At 50.6% G+C, this 22696-nt stretch overlaps 1 protein-coding gene across 2 annotated transcripts in view; it reads right to left on the reverse strand.

Annotated features, from left to right (window-relative positions):
* Positions 1-22696, reverse strand: part of CCDC88C (coiled-coil domain containing 88C) — a 115618-nt gene that overhangs the window by 30300 nt on the left and 62622 nt on the right. For both annotated transcript variants that reach the window (XM_080931258.1, XM_080931259.1), the window contains 7 exons: positions 21480-21561; positions 21011-21169; positions 10725-10871; positions 9967-10111; positions 5544-5728; positions 2939-3076; positions 565-1626 (listed from right to left, as the gene is read on the reverse strand). In XM_080931258.1, coding sequence (XP_080787384.1) covers positions 565-1626; positions 2939-3076; positions 5544-5728; positions 9967-10111; positions 10725-10871; positions 21011-21169; positions 21480-21561 — 1918 coding nt within the window. The remainder of the gene's footprint in view (positions 1-564; positions 1627-2938; positions 3077-5543; positions 5729-9966; positions 10112-10724; positions 10872-21010; positions 21170-21479; positions 21562-22696) is intronic.

Below are 22696 nucleotides of genomic sequence, written 5' to 3' on the forward strand. Positions count from 1 at the left end.
AAACTTGAAAATGTAATTAAATGAAAACACACAACGCCTTGACCCATTTGTAGTCTGGAATGGAGTAATCCTCCGGTGCATGGCTGTTTTTCACTTTACAGTTAATTTTTGGGAATTTTGGCTTTACCCCAGGCTGGCAATAGAGATGGCTCAATGCTGGCTCTAAGTGCTGGGCACAGGCAGTGAGCTAGAGCTGACACTGGGGGTGGAGGGAATCACAGGCACCGAGACCTGTGTGACTAAGCCAAGGGCAGGAGACCAAGTGTGTTAAGCGCATCTTCTGCTTATGGTACTCAGTGAACAGTGAGTCCAGGGACAACAAGCCTTTGCAAGAGGAGAAACGCCAGCATGGGGGCAGAGCAGGAGGAAATGACAGCAGGGCTGTCAGTGTGCAGTGAGTGAGAACCCCCTCCAATGCCTCTCACCCAGGCTGATCAGACTTAACTACCACATGCTCAGCTTCAGGGGAAAACATCTCAGGAGGATACACCAAGACCCCTCTCTTCTAGAGCCCCCCACCCTGAAAACAGGCCCATTTTGCCATTGCCCATGCATGAGGCTCACCTCTCTGAGGGTGGTCAGTGTCCTCGTGTGCACAGTGACCTGCTTGGTGAGGTCCCTGTTGTCCTTCTCCAGCTCCTTCAGCTTGCTGGCCGCATCCCGGCAGCGAGCCAGCTCCTTGTCCAGCGCGCGACTCTCCTTCTCGGCCGCCGACAGCTTGGTGGCACTGTCATCCAGTACGGCGTCCTTGAGTTCCACCTGCTGCCAGAGGCGTCTGGTCTCCTTCTCCAGCAGCTTCTTGTCCTTCTCCAGCTGGGCCACCTCCTGCTCCAGGGCCTTCCTGTCTTTCTCAGCCCCCTCAAGCTGTTTGTTGGTGAGCTGTAGAGCTTCCAGGTCTCGCTTCAGGGCCTGGCGCTCGGCCTCCAGCTCGCTCAGCTCCCTCTCCAGGGCCTGAGACTTGTGGCTGCTGCTCTCCAGCCTGTGCTGCAGCTGCAGGTTCTCAGCGCTCACGCTCTGGTAGCTGAGCTCCAGGCGCTCCGACTTCTTGCTTAAGGTCTTCAGCAGCTCCACATTCCTGCGCAGCTCCTCCTTCTCCCTCTCCAGCTGCTGGTTCTCCGTCTCAATCTGAGCCATCTTGGTGCTGGTGAAGCGCATGGCCTCCACCATCTTGCGAAGCTCCAGGTTCTCCTGGTCCAGCTGCTTGTTGTCCCGCTCTAGGCCCTCGAGCTGCACAGACACGTTCTGCAGGGTGTCCAAGGACTTTCTCAGCGTCCGGTTTTCCAGCTCCAGACCCTGGCTCTCATGCTCCAGGGCCTCGACCTTCTCGGTGACCGTCTTCAGGGAGGTCACCTTCTTGGTCAGCTGCTCATTCTCCTTCTCCAGCCGGTGCAGCTCCTTCTCCAGCACCTCTGCCCGCTCTCCCTTCTCCTTGGCCTCCTCCAAGTCTCTGTGCAGCTGCTTCTTCTCCAACTCCAGCTGGCTGAGCTTGCTGCCTGCCTCGGTCACAGCCTGGTGGAGGGCTCTGTTCTCCTTCTCCACATCCTTCGTGCTGTTGACCTGCGGCCTCTCCCGCAGTGACCACACAGCCTGGTGGAGGTGGCCCTTCTCCTGCTCCAGATCTTTTATCTATGAGCAAAGATATCAGGCATGACCCAGACTGCTGCAGGAAGCTCCACTAGTGATCTAGGTTCCCAAGTAGAAGCCTTCAGTAGCTACAGTGCACCCAACCCCATCCATGGCTCGTCAAAGCACACTCCGTGCAGTGTGCGTGATGTGAGTGATTCCCTTGGTCCCCTCTGTCGTGGTCAGCAGGACCCAGTGGACACCCAGCCCACCTCCAAGACCTTCTGTTGTGTGGCACATTCTACTGTCTCCCAGTGTCTTCCTGAAGGATACATTGAACTGCTCTCTTTGCCTTGCTCCCTTCCTGTGTCTTCTCAATCTGTGGTCAGTGCCCCAAACAACCTTGCACAATGGCTCAAAAGCAGCCCTGTACCTACTATTACCCACCAGCCCGTACCTTGTCTAGTCATGCACAAAGATCCCTGTGCCTGCTGCCTGACACTTGCCTTCTGAGGTGAGCTGCACGGACAGGGTCCCACCTATATATCATGAACAGTGCTGCCTGACCTCCCCCTACTTCTTACAACAGAAGCTAAAAACCTAAATGCTAGATATTCTCCACTATTTCTGTCCATAGAATGGAGATGTTCAGCAGCTTTGCAATGGCCTGGTCCTGATGGCTCCCCCGAATTACTTATCAGTACCCTGATGCTTCCTATGGTGGAAGCAAGTAGAACCCTGCAGATGTGCCAAGGTCTCACCCTTGTCACTAACAGCTTTTAGAAATGAGTCACTGTCCTGTGTGCTGCAGGATGTTTAGCAGCCTCCACCCATGTCCCAGTTAGCTTTAACTGTCAACCTAACACAGTCTTAAGCCAGCAGAGAAGAGTTATAATTGAGGAACTACTCATCAGATTGGCCTCTGGGGGGGAATTGTCTTATTTATTGTAAGTAAGAGGGCCCAGTCCACTGTGGGCAGCATCATTCCCTAGGCAGAATCCTGAGCTATATAGAAAAACTAAGTAAGCATGAGCCCAAGAGAGCCAGAGAACAAGTATCCTTGGCTGTGAGTGCATTTCCTGGAAGTAATGCTGTGTGGAGTATCAAGTAGCCCTGCCTTCAAGTTCCTGCTTCCCTGACATCCCTCAATGATAGGCTGTTACTTGTAAGATATCACCTTCCTGTCTACTGCATTCAGGCTTGGTGTTTGTCACAGCAGCAGAACAGAACTAGAACAGTCATGCCAGGAACTCTCATATTCCCTTCCCAGAGTCAGAACAATCAGAACCGTCTGGGGACACTGTCCAGTGACATGGCCATCCTCCCCAGCCCCTCGTCCAGCATGAGCAAGTGAGGTGGTGGTGGCTATGCCTACCTGCTTGGCCCTGTCTGCCTTCAGGGCCTCCATGCCGCTCTGCAGCTGTTCCTTCTCTCGGATCAGCTCCTCGCTCAGCGTCTCCAGGTCTTGGTTACTCTGCTTTTCCCTCTCCAGTTGCGTTTGTAACTTCTCAATCTGCAGATGAAAAGATTCAGCCTGTGAGCTATGTTCAGACAGACCCTTCTCTGCCCAGGTTATATTTACAGGCCCTTGGGGGGGGGGCGGAGGTACCAATGCAGCTTTGCAGCGAAGTCTTTACACCTTCCCTCAGTCACTGGCCTGACATTACCTGCACTTTCTGCCTGGGGTAAGAGAAGTCAGTCACTGGGCAGCAGCCCACTGTCTGTCCCAGGCTACCCCTGGTGCTCTACGTCCAATCTTCTCCATGTCTTGTTGTTATTTTCCCCTTTGACATCATCCACTTCTGCTCAGGGTCAGACCACGTACCAATGCACCTAACCACACACATTCCCGACAAGGGCCATATGGCTCCCCTCCCCTTCTTTATGCTTGGTGGTAGCATCCAGCTGCTTAGGTTCCAGGTACTCTCCAGGTAAGCCCAACATCAAGCCTTGCCCCTTCTGCCCACTCTACCCCCCTACAATCCAGTACTGCTGCCCTACGCCAGAATGTATTATCCTGCCTGGACGGTTTTCCTCCCATCACCACCCACCAACACCAGGCTCTGAAGGGAAACCCACCAGTGCCCAAGCTTCCTAGAACATGAGCTACCTATGCAAGAGCTCTCCATATCTTCAGAGCATCTGTGTGCCCGTTAGGACTCAGGTCCTGATTCAGCGGGGCTGGCAAACCTATTTCCTGGAGATGCCCACACTACAGTCTACTCTGCTACAGTCTCTTCTTGCTATCACCAAGCAAATTCAGCATGAGATACTTGTGCTGGTCTCAGAGGGACAAAGAGTCAAAAATCTGTCCTCCCTACTGTGGCCTCAAGGAAGATCCTAGTAACTGATCAGGGCCCGAAACATTCATCATGCTCAACCATACCTACTGCACCTCAGGCAGCTGACCCTCCCTGGACACTGCTGGGTCCATGCCCAGTTTTTGACTCTATGAACCTGGGGGTCTGTGTTTTATGTGAGCCTTGGGCTGCTGGTTGGGGAGTCACTGCTCTAAAAGCAATACTACAAAGTACCTGAAGCTTGGACACCATTCAGTCTGAACTTTTAAGGGAGGACCAGAGTTGCCCAGTGACCCTGAGCGCACAGGGACCAAGCTGTGGCTCTCCCTTGGCCATCTACACTGAGGTGTTACACGGACGAGGAGGGTTCAGGTTCCCACAGCTCTGAGCATCCCCGTCTATCTTGACCCTGCAATCTTTCTCCTTCCTGCATAGTTATGGGCACCAAGACTCTCCCCAGGGGAAGCTGGGAAAGGTGAGGGCTGTAGGGGATCTGCATGCATCATGGCTGCTAAAATCCCAGCACTGGACCCTAGCCAGGTATGCCTCAACCAGTCTTGCCGGGTTATGGCTTTCCAGAAGGGTGCTATGATGTAACACATATGAATCTTTTCCAAAATCAAGACCACCTGTCTCACCCATCTCTGTGCCACCCCTTACCCAAGACCTCAGAAGGAAGGCAGAGTTGCCTCGGCAAAGAGCTGTGTGGCCAGAAACAGAAGCAGTTGCTAGTAGGAGGTGTCAGTCCTGCCTTTATGAAGGACCTGAGTCTTTCCCACTCATGTTCTCAAGCCTGTGGGATAAGGTCTCCAGCTCTTCCCTGAGTGACAATAAATACCACAGCCTCCTGGCTTACACCCTCTCCATCAAATATGCTTGACCCCACTCCTAGAGAGGTATGCCATCAGACTTTGTGTCTGACAGTTGCTGACATCTAAACATGGGCTGTTCCTGTGTCCTGCTTGGATGGATGGATGGATCGCCTTCAGTTTTTCCTTTCTTTGTTCTCTGTTCCATACTCTTGCTTACTGAGGGTATCTCTGTCTCTCTGTATCTCTCACACACACACACCCATACATTGAGACATAGGCAGTCCTGCTGGTGGCAGTTCCCACTGCACATATTTGTATACAGAAAACAGGTTACAGGGCAGAGGAGACCCACATTGTCCCTAGTCCTGCCTAAAAATCCATGGAGTGGGGGGGGTGTGTGTCCCATCTCCTTTTATGTCAGCTCTTTTTCATAGTCTACAAGACTGGGTGTCCATTTATAAAGGCATTCCCTGCCTTAAGACTACAGAAACTTAGAGACCAAATTATGTGGTCACTTTTCCCATTTTTGCTTTGCTCCAAAAGACAAGGCATGAGATAGGAGGTCTCCTACTGTCCTCTAAAGGTAGAACAAGTCCCTTGGCAGTGAAAACGTCACATGACACTCAGTCCTTAAAGGGGGTAAGTGATGGGAGGGGGGATAAATGCAGCTAGATGGTTCCCTGAGATCCTTTCTACAGCAGGAAACGTGTGCCAAGCCCCACACAGAGGAGAGAAAGCAGCAGAGGCCGGGCCCCCTCCCCCACTGCCTCAGGAGCCTCATGTGAGACCGAGAAGCACACAGACGTGAGACCCAGGTCCATGGGAGAGCCACGAGTAAGGAAATCTCAGTCTGGCCCTGGAAGGTCACCTTCTTGCTAAGCTGCTGGTTCTCCTTCTCCAGCTCCCCACACTTGAGGCTGCTCTCCTCGAGCGTCAGCGACGCGTCCCGCAGACCCTGGATGGTGCTCTGGAGGCTCTGGTTCTCCTTCTCCAGCTTCAGGATACGGCTGGAGGCACATTCGTTCAGCTCAAAGACGAAGGATTTCCTGGAGGCTGAAAGGCCGAGTCTGTTAGGGCCTGGCATTTTGGAAACCCAGCTTCCACCTTTCAACATAAGCTGAGCCCAAGGGCTCGGCTCCCTTCTTGCTCCCTATTCTCATCCCAACAGGAATTCCAAGCATCCCGTGTCAGCACCCAACAGTGAGGCCCCCTGCTGGCAGAATTGGGGGCCACTCAATCCAGATCTCCCTGGGACTTGGGTCACCACACTGCTCGCCAGACTGACTTGAGGGCCACAGGCATTTTCTGTGCTCACTATAGGGACAGTGGGAGTCTACGCTGCTCAGCAGAGGGCAGAGTGAGCAGCTGACTGAGGGTGAAGGAAAGATATGCCTGTGTCTAAAAGCCCATGGTTGGACAGCCTGGGCTAAAACCTTGGCAGTAGAGATTTCTTCCAATTTCACACTACGTTGAAGGAAAGTCAGACATGCAAGCTGCTTCAGACTTTTCAGTGAGACTGGAGAAAAGCTGAATGTTTCAAAAGTCATCTACTCTGCTTTTAAGCAACCTATCCTTTCTTGAGAGTCAAGAATTAGACTTTTTGGTCTCTTCTTCCTACGGGAAAATGCAAGACTTTAGGTAAGACATGGGACTTCTCAGGAGGAACCCAGTAGGCCTGAAACACCCCCAAGGAAACAGTCATGGATGTTGTTCCTCAGTTCCTTGTCTGTCTACCCATCAGAGCCTTATCACACGATACAGTAGAGGTTTACTGTGTTGCTGTGAATTGTAATGCTAAATACTAACACTTGCCCCGCCCCCCCAATCTGGTTGACTCAGGGATAAGAAAATCCTCACATCCACCAAGCGGTGCAATATAACTGTTCCTTAATTTAAACTTGGTTTAATAAAGATGCCTACAGCCTACAGCAGGCAGAAAAGAGGTAGGTGGGGCTTTGGTTGCCAGGCTTGGAGTCTGAGGTAAAAACCAGAAGAAGAGAGAGCTGATATTGAAGAGAGAGAAGACCACAGGTAAGGAGGGGTCATGAGAACCAGCCTTGAGGGCTGGCCAGTCAGAGCAGCCCAGATGGAACACGGCAAGTCATATCCCAGGCTTATTGACAGGGAAGTAGACAAAACAGCACAGTGGGTTGATATCTGCCCAACTCTAGCGCTTTAAGGCTTGTTATAAAATAAAGGTTTTGTGTCTTTTATCTGGGAATTACGTGATCAAAGATGGGGTAGAAAACCGCAATTACTGTTCGTTACAGCACTGTACTGCTGATGTTCTCTGTCTTTCCAACTCCTGCCTCTAACTCATCACCCCGGGGCTCTGACAGGGTATTGAGGTCCACAGCAGAGGCGTCCACGCATGTTCAAATGCCGTGTGTGATGCTTGTGTTTGGATCCTTGGGCAACTGTAAGGGCGAAGAGTGTGTTTTCCACAGTGTTATCGTCTATCAGAGCAACAGCACAGACCCAAGGCTAGACCATCCTAAAGACTCAAAGCCACAACAGCATTAGTGGGAAGGGACCATGACAACAACGTAGTGTGTCTAATTCTAGCACCAATGAGGATTCAGATGTGCTCAAGAGGCCTCCTTTTCAGTCAGCTAAAGAACATAACCAAGCCATCATGGATCTTGAAGGAGAACCTACAGCAACACTTTCCTAAACAAGTCTAACACCTGACTAGACTCTAAATACTTACCCTGTAGAGGACTCACCACCATCATCAAAAACCAACAAAAAACAAAACAAAAAACTGATCTCTTTGAAACAGAGATCATTCGAAAAAACCTCAACCAATCAAAATGCAGAGAACAAATGGTCAGGTGAACACACCTGACACATTTACAACACAAATCCTGCAGATCCGTTCCGGCTGGAGAAGACTGGAGGAGCCAGAGTAGAATTCCCAGAAACGGCAGAAGCTAACACCACTAAGTCTCATCATAGCTGTGTAAGCAAAATCTGAACAAGACAACACGGAGCAGCCAAGCTAACATGCAAGGGGGGAAATGACATGGGAATTCACCCTAGACAAAGATCTACTAAGGAATGCTGAGAGCAGGAGAAACAGTCTTCCCCAAGGAAGAGCCCCAGACTGGTTATCCAGTACCAGTGGCCAACCCTGAAAACATACAGACAAGCAACAGAATGTGGACAGGGTAGGGTGCATTTACTTATTTAACTGTGTGTGTGTGTGTGTGTGCGCACGTGTAAAACAACAGTTAAAAAACAGACGCCATAATTTTAAGAGAGAGCAAGGAGAGGAAAGCAAAGGGGAAAATAAAGTTATTGTTATTTTAATTTACAAAAAAAGAAAAGCAGCTAAGTAAAGCCCCTTATCAAGCTTGGCAGCCCACACCTTTACTCGATGAGCTGTCTCACTGGCCTCATCTTAGATATTTTTACAGGTTCAGCACGGTGGCACTGGGAACACATGCTCCTTGGCCACCATCACCATAGTCCATCTTTCTCATCCTTCCATGCCGAGACTCGGGACAGAGGAACAGTCACGCTCCTACAGTTCAACAACAGCACCACAGCAAGTGGCTTATCACTAACTAAGCCAGCTCCACACTGTGCACAAGGGCTTGTTCACCACACCGCCCAGCAACTGGGACTCATGGCAACACACATGAGGCCAGGTAAGGCTAAAGCCTGTCTCCTCCCGTGTATGCTAAGAAAAAGTTTAAGGACATGGCATCCTCCAGGTTACTCAGCTGACAAGCTCAGAAGCCTGGCCTTTCCAGATCTTTCTTTCAGAGCCTACTAGAGGGGTCGTGGGTGCAGCCCAGTGGTAAGGGATGTGCTCTGTGTGCCCAAGGCACTGACTTTAATCCTCTGTGCAAGAACAGCTGAAACCTTTAGAGGCAGGCACACCCAACCCTAACTATTCAGGAGAATGTGGCAGGAGGACCACCTGATTCCAGGAGTTTGAAGCCAGTCTGGTGACACAGAGACACTAACTGACACTAAGAATAGATCACTGGCCCCAGAGAGACTGCTCAGGGGTTAAGAGCACTGGCTGTTCTTGCAGAGGAGCTGGGTTCAGTTTACAATAGTCCTGTGGCAGTTCATAGTCATAAACTCCAATTCCCAGGGATCCAAGACCCTCTAGATTATATACATAGCCAAAAGATGCACATAAGTCATGTGGCCAGTGAGACCGCTATACATATGTGTGTACGTATAATGGTGATGATAAAAATAATAATAGAATAAACAAAACACGTCCATGTCTGACCTTAAAGGGTTCATAAACTATACCAAGCAGTGTGAACTGAGCAGGTCTTTGAGGCTGGCCCCAAGGGCTTGAACTGCTTCTCCAGACCACCAGGGGGCAGATGGTCCTCATTGTAGACTTGGAACATCACAGGGGAGACAATGCCTTCTCTCTCACCCTGTGTGGCTCCCTAAGCACCTCACTTACACAGCACCAAAGCAGACACAGCTCAGTTTCCACAGACACAAGTTACTGAAGTGCTTTCAGGCTCAGAGCTGGTAAGGGCACTGGAAGAAATGACCTTGGTAGTATTCTCAGGGAATTTCTATCAGTATCTCTCAAATCTAAAATAATCCAAACGCCCACGCCAGCTGCATAAAGTGCTAAGTCGATACTAGCTGGCCGTCGGGTGCATGGGAAAGGTGAACATAGCTATTTTCAAACACAGGAATTGGCTTATTGTTTGTAGGGCGATGGAGCTTCCTGCTGCAGTGCTGACTGGGGTCCCCCACCCTTCCCATAATGGACACCTTATCTCAGGGTACCAGCAGAGGGCAGCAGTACTTGCCAGGAAGGAGGACTCCCCATCCTCCCACCCCCACCCCCAGGGAAGATCCATAAAGAGCCTGGGACTGGGGAATAGTAGCCACTTAACATCCCCACCAGGGACACAGGATAAGCTGCATCCATCCTGCCCAATTATGCAAATAATGTCCAGGGTATAATAAGGATTAGTGACCACTGGGGACACTTCTTGGTGTCAGGGCTTTCCGTCATCAGCAAAGAGAACTGTGATCTGGAAGCTCCTGAGTGCATATGGGAAACCAACAAACCCCAACACTTCATTTGTAGTTTACTTCCGGGCATCCGGGCTGCCAGGCCTCTCAAGTTTCCCCTGGGGAGGACTGTAATGAAACAGCTCCAAAAGGCACTTGAGGAAATCACATTTACTCGTGGAGAGTGGGTGGGTTTCTAAGGAGACTCAGAGCCAAGGGCTCAGCTCCCAGATAAGCGGCAGTGGCTGAGACAGGCTGGATCCCGGCCCCCGGGCATGGCCTACCGTCCGACAAGTCCGCATTCTTGGACAGCTGCTCCAGCTCCCAGCCCAGGTGGGCTGACTCGTTCATGCTCTGCTTCTGTGCGATCTCCAGAACCATGTTTTCTTCCAGCAGCTCCTCAATTCGTTTCTTGTCTGTGTCCCGGTCCTAGGGCAGAAAGAGGAAGAGTGTGAGGACAGGTCTGATTGGCCTCAGACTAGTAGTATCTACCTCCTTCCACTGCAGGAGGACAGCATGCTTCCTGCCAAGCAGAGGTATACAGAACACCCCACTTGGGGCCCTGCTGCAACAGGAACGGCTACTAGACAGTCTCTTGACATTTCTACTTGGGTCAAGAAGAAGTCTTAAGGTCTCAGTGAACACTCTCTGCACGAGGGCAGGGCTTTGTGATAGGCGCCCTGGTGGTGAGCACTTGTTGGTTCTAAGTAGTTCTCTGCAGCCTCGAATGTAGTGGCGGGCACAACACACCAGTGCTCAGCCCATCCAAGAGCCACCGATGACCTCTGAAAAGAACACACCTGTGGTCACCCTTGCAGAAGCAGGTCCCAGACGTGTCAAGGACAGTTAAGTGCCCACTCAAGCCGCTGAGCTCAGCAAGCTCTTCTTTTTGTCACAAGCTGCTGGCGGGCAGCGAACTTAGAAGCTGACACATTCATTGGAAGAGCTTGCAGTTCCCCACAGGCCCCACCTACACCACCAGTCCCATCCCCCTTTTCCTTCCTTCCCCCACCTCCACGCATGGCACCCGGTCCATTAATACCAGTTCTAAGTCATGGAGTTTAGATTTTAGCTGTAGGTTCTCTTTTTCCAGCTCGTGGACTTTGTCACTGCGAGCCCGGGAGGCAGTCAGTTGTTCCTCCAACATGGCCTTGGTCTCGATTAAGATGATGTTGTCTTCTCTCAGCTCCTGAAGAGCAAACCCAACAGGAGAGCCGTCAGATAAAAGTCAAGGGTCATGGCCACAGGACTTCTAAACAACGCACTTTCAGGACCCTGGAGCAAAAAGCAGCCAGCCCAGGAACCTGCAGGCAGGAAGCTCTGAATACAGTTCTTATCACCTTCACCTGTGCCCAGAGGCCAGGCAAATGGACTCTCAAAGAAAAATTAAAGAATCAAGAAAATAGCTAATGGTCCTGGGGGGTGTGGTAGGGTGATTGCCTCTCATGCACAAGGTCCTGGGTTTGCTCCTAAGCACAGTAAGCAAGAGACGGCTTTGAAAAGGCAATGCTTCCTTGAGGTCTCCCACAAGCCTACACTTGGACCCGATGGGAAAGTGGACTCCACTGAGTTTCCTTTAATAGAGGGGAATGGGGTAGCTGAGAGTCCGCAGAGGGGAAGGAGCCCAGGACTAAGTCAGATCCTCTCAATTCAGGATTTATGCCAGATAAGGAAGTCTTTACAATGGCCAAGTCCCAGCACAGCAGGGCAGGCAGATACGAATCCCACAGTCAGGTGCGGGCAGAGACTGTGGCTTTGGCTGGCATCACAGAAAGAGGCCAGTCTGTGTGCCATGCCTGTCAAGCCTTGTCTGAGCTTCTTATGTCTCATGAGTCCTTCCCAGTAATGCTTGGCATCGTCAGAGTGTGTGTGAAGACAGCTTCTGCGCCTTATGCACATAGTGACTCCCGCTCCATCTTCAAGAGCATCCTGAATGGCTCCCTCTGAGGACTGGGCAGTCTACTTTGTCCTGTTCACTAGATCAAGTCAGCTATTTCTGGGTTTCTATCCTTCCCTGTTCCCTACTCTTGGAACTCTATGGGACAGGACTGTTACACTTCTATGCATATGTGCTGGTCCTTGAAGGGCTCAGATACTCTGACAGACAGAGACAACGCTCAACAGAATCATCTCTAAGCTCCATTCATACTGCGTTTTGGTGGCCTGTGTTCACTAAATAAACAATAGACACACTCTACCCTTCCTCGAACATCTACTACCTCACAAGACAGAACAGCCCTGAAGGATGCCATGCTCAAGTTCCACAGACCAGCAGTTCCACTATCGGTCTCCACTGCTCTGGGCAGCTGTCTGAGACTGGCATATCTATCTGCCCCAACCAGGAAGCTGTTATCAAGCCCAACCCCGCCCAGTCAACAGCTGGGGTGTTTATGCAGTCAAAGGTTAGACTGCAGGACTTGTCCCCAAGTATCTTGAGAGCCCTCTTCTGATCTGCCACTGTGACTTGAGAGAGAGAATGATGCAGGGAGTTAGAGGGTTAACTTCATTCCATAACTCCATCTAACTGAAAATGTGGTTTACTAACATGTGTACAACTCTCGGCACACAATGCCCGACTGAACTCACCGATCCCAGCACAAAACACTTCACACCTGCGAGGGACAAAGTTCAATCCAGCACTCAGCCATGAAACAGCTCCCTTGTCAACAGACAAGAAATTGTTTTGCAAGGGCTTAGTGGTGTTGCTGAGCAGTGAGTGACTTACAGGAAGACCTTAGTTCTGGTCCTAACACCGAAAAACAAAAGCAAAAACAACAACAACGTAACTGGTTTCCAGGAGTACCTCTTGACTCCCCACAAACAGCAAACACCAGAGGGTCTGTGAGTCAAACAGTCTCCTTCCCAGTGAGTCTGGGATCACAACAGACAATAACTCCTGGCGTCCACTGCAAGAGAAAACCCAAGGGTGCTGGGGGACGCAAGCACTGGGACACTGGGTCCATAGCAACAGACCTCTTGCTCCTTTCTGGCCCGTCTCCAGAAGGACAATCGCTCACCCCATGCCTCACTCGTAAGTTCCACTGCCATGAAGAGTAAAGGGCAGGATGCTATCTGCAGGCTACCCTGAAGCCTGCCTGCCTGCCTGTCTGCATGCAACATGACTTGACCTGAAGAAATGCAGGGCCAGACCAGAAACCAAAGGGCTCCTCTGTCCTGTTCAACTCCACAGACCTCATCACAGACCCCAGAAGCAACAGGGATGAAGTCCCAAGCAGAAGACTGCCCGCTCACCCTCAGCATCTGAGTTCTCAGCAAACTCCCTGGATTTTCACATTCCTCACCTGGGAGATGATCATGAGCTATGGGAGACTGGGGTCCCTCTAAAGCACCTCTAGTTCCCCTGCACCACCCTTCTATCCCCTTTTTTTCTCCTTATGGTCAGGGCGCCCCCTCATTCTCTGGCAGCCGGTCAGGGCTCTAGAGACTGCCAGACACATTCCAATTCCAGACCACTTGCTTAGCAACCGTGGTGCCTTTTCTTGTCTGAAGAAAGGAGGCTGCTAAACCTCACAGGGTCACTGTGCGTTTTAAATGCTATGGTGGACCTAGAGCTAAACACCATTTTGGCTCCACTGTCCCTGCTGCTCACCTCAAGACATCACTCACTGTGCACCTGCTCTGTAAGGGACCAGAGAGTAATGCTCTCTGTCAGATGTAGGGAGACATCATGTTCCAATTAAACTCTACCCTTAGAGGCCAAGGATAGGGTGGATTTAATCTAGGGACTATAGTTTACTGGCTTAGGAGGAGAGGAACCTCACAGGCAGAGAGACTTCACTGACAGGATGACACTATCTTCCCAGGCTTACAGTCTGGTCAGGAAACAGACAGAAACATACATCACGGTGATACCGTGTTTGATACACTAACCCAAAAGAGGAGGCTGGCTTATAAAAAGAACTGTGAAGCATGAGACTGGGGACATAGCCTCCTAAGCTCACAGACTCAGCCCTGCTCCGGCCCTAAACTCCTGGATGATCAAGGAGAGGCAGGCAGCCTGGGGAGTGTTTATGCAAAGGTGCAGTGGCCTGGGGCACAGGGTGTGGGGGCGGGGCTGTGAGTCCAGCACGGAGAGGTATTGTGTGGACCCCTGGGGAAGGCCAGGAGCTGAGCCCCGAAGCCAGCTTAGATTCAGGGAGGGCTCCTGTGTATAGACACTGGAGTAACCAGCGCAAGCCAGCAGAAGGCAGTTAGAGTGATGCACAAACACTGGGAGGTGGGGACCTGAGCTTAAAGGACGGTGAGCACCTGAGCCTGACCCATATGGGGGTGGGGGTGAGGTGACAAAAGGGAGGTGAACTGCTGTTTGGGTTTAAGCTTAAGGAAAATGACCAGACCCCACAGTGAACACAGGCTGGCGTGGAAGGCAGGTAATGACTCTGGACACATTAACTAAGACTCCAATGGGATGAGGCTCTGAGAGCACAAAATGGGCCCAACGCTCCAGGTACTCAGTGAGTCCTGAGCATCACCTACCAAAGGTGACAAGCACATCCAGAAGAGCTAGGAACCTCATAGGACAGGGTAGCAAGTCGGCCCGTAGTCATGGCAGAGCTGACTGACCCTATCCTTTCCTGACCCTGGGCCCCACTGCTGTCATCTTAGGGGTGTGATCTTGGAATGGGGGAGCGTTAGGGATGAAACACGCTGGAACTGATCATTAAACTAGCTCCTAAGACCGGGGCCCTGCCCGAGACCCACCCATCTCTCTGGCTGCCTCTTCTCTGCAGGACCTGTTCCAGAGCTTTTATCTCCACTCTGGGGTTCCCTACAGAGAAAGGCTGGCTAGGATAAGCTTGCTGCAAGCATGCCTCTGAGCCTGGGAGGCCAGGGCAGGACATGCTCCTTCTTTCTAACAGGACAAGACTTGCCCCACATTTGGCAGGTTAGTGTACCGCTTGCTGTGCTTCAGCCCCTCTGATTTGTCTGAAACTAGCACTTCTTAGAAAGCTGCTGGTCTACAGAGTACAGGGAGACCACTACCCTGAGGATGCCCTCGTACCTGGGCATCTCCTTTAACCTCAGGCAGAAATTATAAGTCAATCACAAATTATTGACAAAGAAAACCATCCAGGCTATATCTCTGCCTGACTCCCTGAGGAGGACACATGGACCAGCTCTCAATTCCTCCTGTCTCTGGGTGCTTAATCCTGCCCCCCACCCCTCCTGCTGCCGTCATTTGGTTTTAACCCTCCTGTGAACTGGACCAGGAGCCATGGAAAGCCGTTGGAGTTTACAAACAACTGTAAGCGTGTGGTCCACATTTGACTAAGGAAAGTTGCCCTTGCACCCGAGCTCTTCCTTTATCTGCCCCTCCCAACGGCACTGCTGCGTTCTTCCTCTGGGGATCTGAACTGGCGAGTTTCAGGTCAGATAGAGTGTCTGAGTCACCCCACCCTGGCACGGTTACTCAGAAGTGTCACGAATTTTGCTGGCTGACTCAAAGCTATAACCGGATTGTATCGCTTATCTGTATCTGATGCTCCTTAGGTGAGCATCATGACCAGAATCACTCTAGTCCCAGGGAGAGCACCGTAAGCTTCTCCCCTGCATTCTCCCCAGAGCACAAAACTTCTTCCACTTCATGCTGTGGTCCCCAAAGATCTTGTGTCTGTTAACCATGTGAGGTAAAAACCACCAGGGCTGGAAGCCCACACAGACAGGTACTACATTCTGTAATTCTCACCTGTGGAAGTGAGCATCCTGAATCCAAGAGCCTCAGCAGAAAAGTATGTAAGTGTGAAATTAACCTTGGAAGCCCCACCCACCCAAGGAACAGGTAGCTTTCTAGAGTGCTGGGAGTTATAGTTCTTTCTTGAAAAAAATAGCAAAGCTTCATGGGAAAGTATGGTGGCCTATAGGTTTGTTTTTACAAGTGCCTGCAAAATGTGTCTTGAGGTCACTTAATTGGGAATTCCAGGGGATGGTCCTGAACAAAGCCCATCTCGGTCAGTATTCAATAAAACTTGCTTCAGATTTGGCTCAAAATGGTGGAATCGGTTTTTCTCCTTGTGAATGAATCTCTGGCCCTAACCCTGAGCAACTCTAACACCTCAGGAAGCTGAGACAGAAGGCTCCAGGGGTTTTGAAACTGGCACAGGTGCACCAGCAAGGGAGTGCAGAAGTACCATCTACAAAAATCCAAACTTACGAGGCTGCTCCCTAGGGACTTAGGAATATTCCCTCTCCACTCTCTCCCTCTCTCTGTGTATCTATCTCTTTGTCTCTGTCTCTTTCTGTGTGTCTCTATCTCTCTGTGTATATGTCTCTCTGCTTCTGTGTCTCTGTCTCTCTCTGGGTGTGTACATATGTGTCTCTGTCTGTCTGTCTGTCTCTCTGTGTATGTGGGGGGAGGGGTGTGTATTGGGCAGTGCAAATCCATTTGTCAAGAAGGCCAGTGATGGTGCTGAGGAATTCCCCAGTTCCTTTCTACTTTATATTAAAAGCCCACTGACTAGCTAGACTAGCTGGAGAGCAAGCCCCAGGATCCTCCTATATCCAACCTACAGTGCTGGGATTGCAAAGCAATCTGAGCTCAGGCCTTCCCGATGATGTAGCTAGCACTTTACCAGCTGATTTGTCACTAACCCTCACCTTTAAAAAAGAATGTGTATGTTTATTTTTTTATACATATGGGTGCATATCTGGGCTTCGTGTACCTAACGCCCAGAGTGTCCAGAAGAGGGCGCTAGATCCCCTGGAACTGGAGTTAAGACCCTTGTGAGCTGCCATGTAGATGCTAGGAATCAAACCTAGGACCCCTGAGAAGCAGGACTCTTAGCCACCTGGAATGTGTGTCTTTAACAGACCTCAAGGCTGATTCCGACTACAGCTTGAGAAATGAAGAGCTGAGGTTCAGGGAAGGAAGGTGTTTTATAGCTTCAAACTAATTAATAGTTTTAACTGCTTCATAATGAAGTTGATGTGATCCAACTAATGTGGTCCAGCTAATGTTCTCCTCTTAAATTGTGTGTGTGTGTTGTGTGTGTGTGTGTGTGTGTGTGTGAGTGTGAGTGTGAGAGAGAGAGAGAGAGAGAGAGAGAGAGAGAGAGAGAGAGAGACAGAGAGATGGGGGGGTTAAAAAAACAAAAGACCAACTAATTGTGTCTGTGGTAATAAGCAAGTTGAGCCCAGAGAAGGATGCTGTTCTCACCTGAGACACACTCTTCCCCTGAACCTGAAGGGCACGATTTCTTTGGCCAACAAACCCCAGCATTACTCATGTCTCCACTTCCACTCCTCCCCCATCTGGGCTTACAGGCCAGAGGTCATGCTATCTCGGCACTGGGGATCCGAACTCAGGCCCTCATGCTTGAACAGCAACTGTTCTTAATGAACCATCTCAGACTCAGGCTGGACTCAGACTTACTGTGTAGCCAGGACTAACTCCTGATCCTCCTGCCTCTACCTCCCAAGTGATGAGACTGTGGGTATGCGCCCCCACCCCCACTCAGCTCACCCTGTCCCTTCTATCACTAATATTTCATTATAAAATATATATAAAGTGTGCTAAAAAGCCAAGATTAACACTGTCTACACCCCCGTACACATCTCCTGGATTCTATTATGAACATTTCAGAATATTTACTTCATCACATGTCGAAGCAACTGCCCCCTGCTCTAACTCTTCATCTGCACACCTTACACTTGTGTCTTCTCTAACGTTAGGACTCCCACGGGTCGGCACAACCAACCACTCTCCACGGCATTGGTTTAATTGCTTAGAAACAATTCTTACTTCTCCCGGGAGAGCTGTTGGTTACTGATGGATGCCGGGGAGAAGTCTGTGCCTTAGTTGTGTGCTTGATGGTGAGTCAACCAGTTGCAATGGCCCGTTCCACACCCACAGCCACGCAGGCAGCCTGGGTTAAACTCAGTGGTCCCAAAATAAAGCAGAGTAGCATGAACGGGGACTTGTCAGAAGACTGGGTGGGGTGTGAGGAACGTGTGCCAAATACATGGCTGAAATAGGCAAAAATCAAGTTAGTTAATCGAAAATGATTCTTTAGGAACTCATGGGGAATCCCTTTGAAAAATAATAATTATCACAACACTTTTAAAAAATCTGATTTTTACATTAAGTTAGTTATAATTAATTAAAAGTGAACTTAGACCCATCAAAATCAGCTGTGCATTAAGACAGCACTGGCCCCAACAAGAAGACACTCAACACTAAGAGGTGCTTATAGGCCCAGGCCCAGCCCTGATGGGGAACAATTACCCTAATCTCTGCTGGCCCAGACAACACCAGGATCTTCGGGCAAAGCAAGGTTTGTCTGGTTTCCGAGCTGCACTTAAATTTAGTGGCAACTTACTTCACTCCAGTGATCACTTGTGTGCACAGACCAGTGGTGGTGGGGACAGCCTGTATCTCCAAGATACACAGCAGTCACCAGATCGACAATGCAGCGCCATCAAGAGAGAATCCAAGAAGCATGATTCCCCAGTCTCTGGTGTGAGCCAGGACTGTTCAGTTGCCAAGAATACGCATCATCAGCAACGTACACCAAATTCCTTTCCAGAAAGGCCCTTTTGGCTGTGCCCAGAGAAGTAGGGAGACAAGCTTAAGTGTCAGCCCTGAGGAGCCTCTGAGATAATCCAACCCCATCCCACTCACTAGACCTGAATGAGGACTGGCTGGCTGGGCTCCAAAGCCCTCCAAAGTCACTTGCACTGTGCACCATGGTCACACCAGGATGGCATAACCCTGACTTCACCCTAGGCACTGACTGCCCTGTTTGCTGCTCTCTCCAGCTTCCCAGAATCTGAGTCCTCCTCTGCATGGTACTTCCAGACTGTAGCCGCCCCATCATCATCATCACACACTTCTTTTTCACAGCGGGCCTCCCCAGGAAAGCCTTCCTGGTCCCTCCCCAAGCTCTGAGGGGCCCTCTTGTGGGGCGTACCTGCTGAGCACTTGGACATCACATCCTAACTGCAGGCTTGCCCAATAGTCTGCGAACCACGCATGCATCATCTCCTGCTCTGAAATACATCCTTTCTTACTATTACCAAAATGAACGTGAAACCCAAAGAACGACCTACTTACTTCACGATAACCTACTGCACTGAACTGAGTCAGATGCTGAAATAAGAGGTGGGAAAGGGGTCTCCCTGCAAACCTTTTTCAAAGCTTAGATAGTTCCTGTTCAGAGAAATGACTCCTACATCATCACCATCGTCACTGTCAACTACGCCACCGCCGCCACCACAACCACCACCACAGCAGCTTCTAGCACAGTAGCTCATCTGCAGGGAGGGAGAAGGCTGGGACAATATTGGAATGAACTCGAAGTCTGGCTCTGGGGAACAGAGTACTGGAGTGAGTCCTGGCCATCACACTGTATTTCTGACCCTGTCTGGGTACCTTTTGAGGTCCCAGATTCAGGGGAGCTACTGAGGCAGCTGTTTTAAACTGTACAAGACCATGCCTGAGGCTCCGAGAGTGGCATCTGAATAAGCATCAAAGCCTAATTACTGGACATTCTTCACCTGCAGCCCCTCAAGCCAGAACTCACATTTCCTAAATCAGCCATGGAGCCCTTCCCAAGACAAAGGGATGCCTGAAACACTGGGATGTCTTACTGCAAATAACAATCTAGTCTCAGGCAATTCACATGTTCCGAGCAGTTACTTAGTGCCACTTCCACAGCCCAAGAGGGAGGGGAGGTAATATTCATAAACCTTCAGCCAGCAAAGGGGGTCACAGATGCAAGGACATCACAGATCACGGTCAGGGTATCAGGGATCTCCCCTGGGTTTATCCTTGATCTGTTCACCCGGTTTAACCCATAATCTGCACAGGATTGAAGGTAAAGCCTTGAGCTGGGCTTGGTGACATGCACCTAGAGCCCAAACAGTAAAAGGGGAGAGGAAAGACACTGGAGCCCAGGAATTCAAGGACAGTGTGGGCAGAAAAGCAAAATCCAATCTCAAAAAAAGAAGGGGGGAGGGAGGAGGAGGAGGAGGAGGAGGAGGAGGAGGAGGAGGAGGGCGGGGGAGGGATAGCCTGGTACATAAAAGCATTTGCTATATAAGGTTGACAACTCAAGTTGTATCCCTAGAATCCACATCAAAAACTAGACACAAGAGGGTGGAGAGGTAGTTCAGTGGTTACCACTGCTTACTGCTTTTGCAGAGGACCCAAGTTTAGTTCCCAGCACCTAAGTATTAAGCAGATCACAACCATCTTTAACCTCAGCTTAGCCTCTGTGGGCACGTGCACACGCATGAACACAGTCCCTGCCAACACACACACCATGGCACATGTATGTGTGTGGTTCCCACCTACACACATGGCATTAAAAATAAGGTTAATCTCTAAGAATACTGTGAAAGCCTGAGGTGACAGCACACATCTGTTGTCACAGCGTCCCGTGTCATAGTGTCCTGCAGTGAGGAGGGAAGCATCCTGGACAATGCCACAGCCTAACCACAGAGAAAACAAAGTAGAAGAGAACCAACACCGGAAAGTCATTCTGCCCAGCACACACGCACGGTGTGTGCCCACAGTTGTAAACACAAGTAAAATAACAGTAGTAAGTTGGCAGACTTCCACTTGTGAGTAGATGGGGGACCTGCGCAAGCGCCAGCACTCCACATGGCGCATCTTTAAAACTTCAACAGTATTTGTGTTTACAGATGCAGAGACTGAGGCCTAGCAAATAGGTCCAGAAATGGCAAGCCTTAAGGAACAGACAAACAAAGAAAACAAGCAAACCACAAGTAGAAGTCATCATTATGTTGTCCTGACTAGTTTTATGACAACTTGATACAAGCTAGAATCCTTTGGGACCGGGGACCTCAACTGAGAAAATGCCTCCGAATGACTGGCAATTGATATGTGAAGACCTGGCCCAAAGTAGGTGGTGCAATGCCTGAGCTGAGCAAACCAGAAAGGAACATTCTTCCTCAGCCTCCCCAGCAGCTCCCGCACCTAGGTTCCTGACCTAGGCTCCGTCAACAATGAACTACAAGCTACAGGATGAAATCGACTCTTTCCTCCCGAAGGTTCTTTTGGTTATGGTGCCTATCACAGCGGAAGAAACGCTAAGTTAGACATGAAGTGGGAGAAAGAAAAACTCTAAAGCATCACTGCCCTTCTCAGCCAGCTCTACTCCCTTTGCCCAGCCAACATCTGGAGATAAGAGAAGGGCTAGAGAGAGACCCAGAAGGGCCTAGGCGGGTGGGCTATCTAAAGGAAGCAGCTGATCCAGTAGGGGTCTGTCCTCAGATCCTCCAAAGACACATGCTTCAGAGGCCGTGTCCAGCGGCAGTGTATGGAAGCCTGTCTTGAGGGGACATTACCTCCATGCGAGCCTTATAGAAGTCCACATCGTGCAACTTCTCCTTGCAGCGGACCAGCTCCATCTCCAGCCTTTCCACACGGTTCGCCTTCTCCCTCAGCGAGTCCAGCTCATCCCGATAGGCACGGGCTGACCGGGCATCAGCTGCAAGCTGAATATTCTGGAAGGGTGGAGAAGGTGGAAACCCAGATTAAGGCACCCATTTGGGGAGGAAGAAAGGGTCAAATACCTACAGTGTGGGGTCTCCTGGTGGCTAAGGAATAACAAGTCCATGCCTCCCTGTGGGGTCTCCCCATACTATGAAACATAGTTGGCACCCTGAGGATGCTCTCAAGACAACAACTCTGGACAGCTCTGCTGGACAAGTTCCATGTTACATTCCTGATCCCCCGAGGCCAGTTACTGGGCAACCCCAGACTCAGACCCTGGACATGAAGGCCTCCTCCCCTCAAGATAGAGTGCTCACTTACATCTTGTTTGGCCTTCTGAAGCTCCAGGACCAGCTGATCCACCTCGTGCCTGGCGTCTGCAAGCTGCTCCGTCTTCTCCTCCCTGTACGGGTGATTAGGAGATTGTGAGGGGGAGGATGTTCCTTGGCAGGCTCTGTGAACAGACTGCTACTTCTGGGACCACAGAGGAGAAAGGAGGACGGGCACACGGGCTTCTGGGAGCCTGTGAAAATGTTTTGGACACTTCTGTATGTCTGTGCATGTGGTGCCTGGGGTGTGTGGGCGTGCACACATGCTCACTTGTGCAAGTGTATGTAGAACCTAGACATTTGATAGTCCATGTTCTTTACACCCCCCATATTACTTTTCTTGAGGCAGGGTTTCTCACTGGAACAGGAACTTGCTGTTTTGGTTAGACAGCAAGCCCTGGGGATCCTTCTGTCTCAATCCCCCAGTGTAGGGTTATAGATGTGCTATTGCATGGGTATTGGGGCTCCAAACTTCGTAAGTACTGTACCCACTAAGCCATCTCCCCAGATCAAAAGGCTTAGGTTTCTAACACGTACCCTTAAACTGCGTCTAAACATCACCTGTTGTCCCTAAGTGCACAAAGCAGACAAGAAGAGTGTAGCCACAGCTCTGTGAGTCCACAGATGGCTCTGTGAGACCAGACATGGAGAATCAGGGTTGAGCAACTCCCCAGATGGACAAGTAACATTCACAACTTCAAGAAAGCAAGAAAGAACCAAGTGAGCCAAGAAAACACTGCTCACCCGGCCCTAGACTGAGCCTGCACAGCACAGCAGCCTGCTCTCCATAGACCGTCTGGCTGGAGCCTGAGCACCAAGAAGCCCTCCCTACACGTGCAGGCCTGCAGAGGGCTGGTTGTAGGGAGCCGTTTGTGCTGCACCCAAACATGGTGCCGGCTTCCCGCCGAGAACTCAGCAAACAGAGCTGTTGCCCAGCCAAGAGACTTAATGCGCATGCACCACACAAGTCACAGCCCACTCTTGGGGCACGTGATTGAGCTACAGGAGGATGCACCAATCAGGTAGCAACACAAGTCTCTTAGGCATATATAGTAGTGCATTTTCTCCCCCACGTGAGGAGAAGAGGAAGACAGTGGGGAGGTTGCGGGAGACCCCACGTGGAGGGATGGCGGAGAGATACCACATGGAGAGAAGTTCGATAGGAGAGGCTGTGGGAGATCCCGCGTGGACAGAGACTGGACAGAGAGA

Source organism: Micromys minutus, assembly GCF_963924665.1.
Source record: "Micromys minutus genome assembly, chromosome: 1".
Lineage (NCBI taxonomy): Eukaryota > Metazoa > Chordata > Mammalia > Rodentia > Muridae > Micromys > Micromys minutus.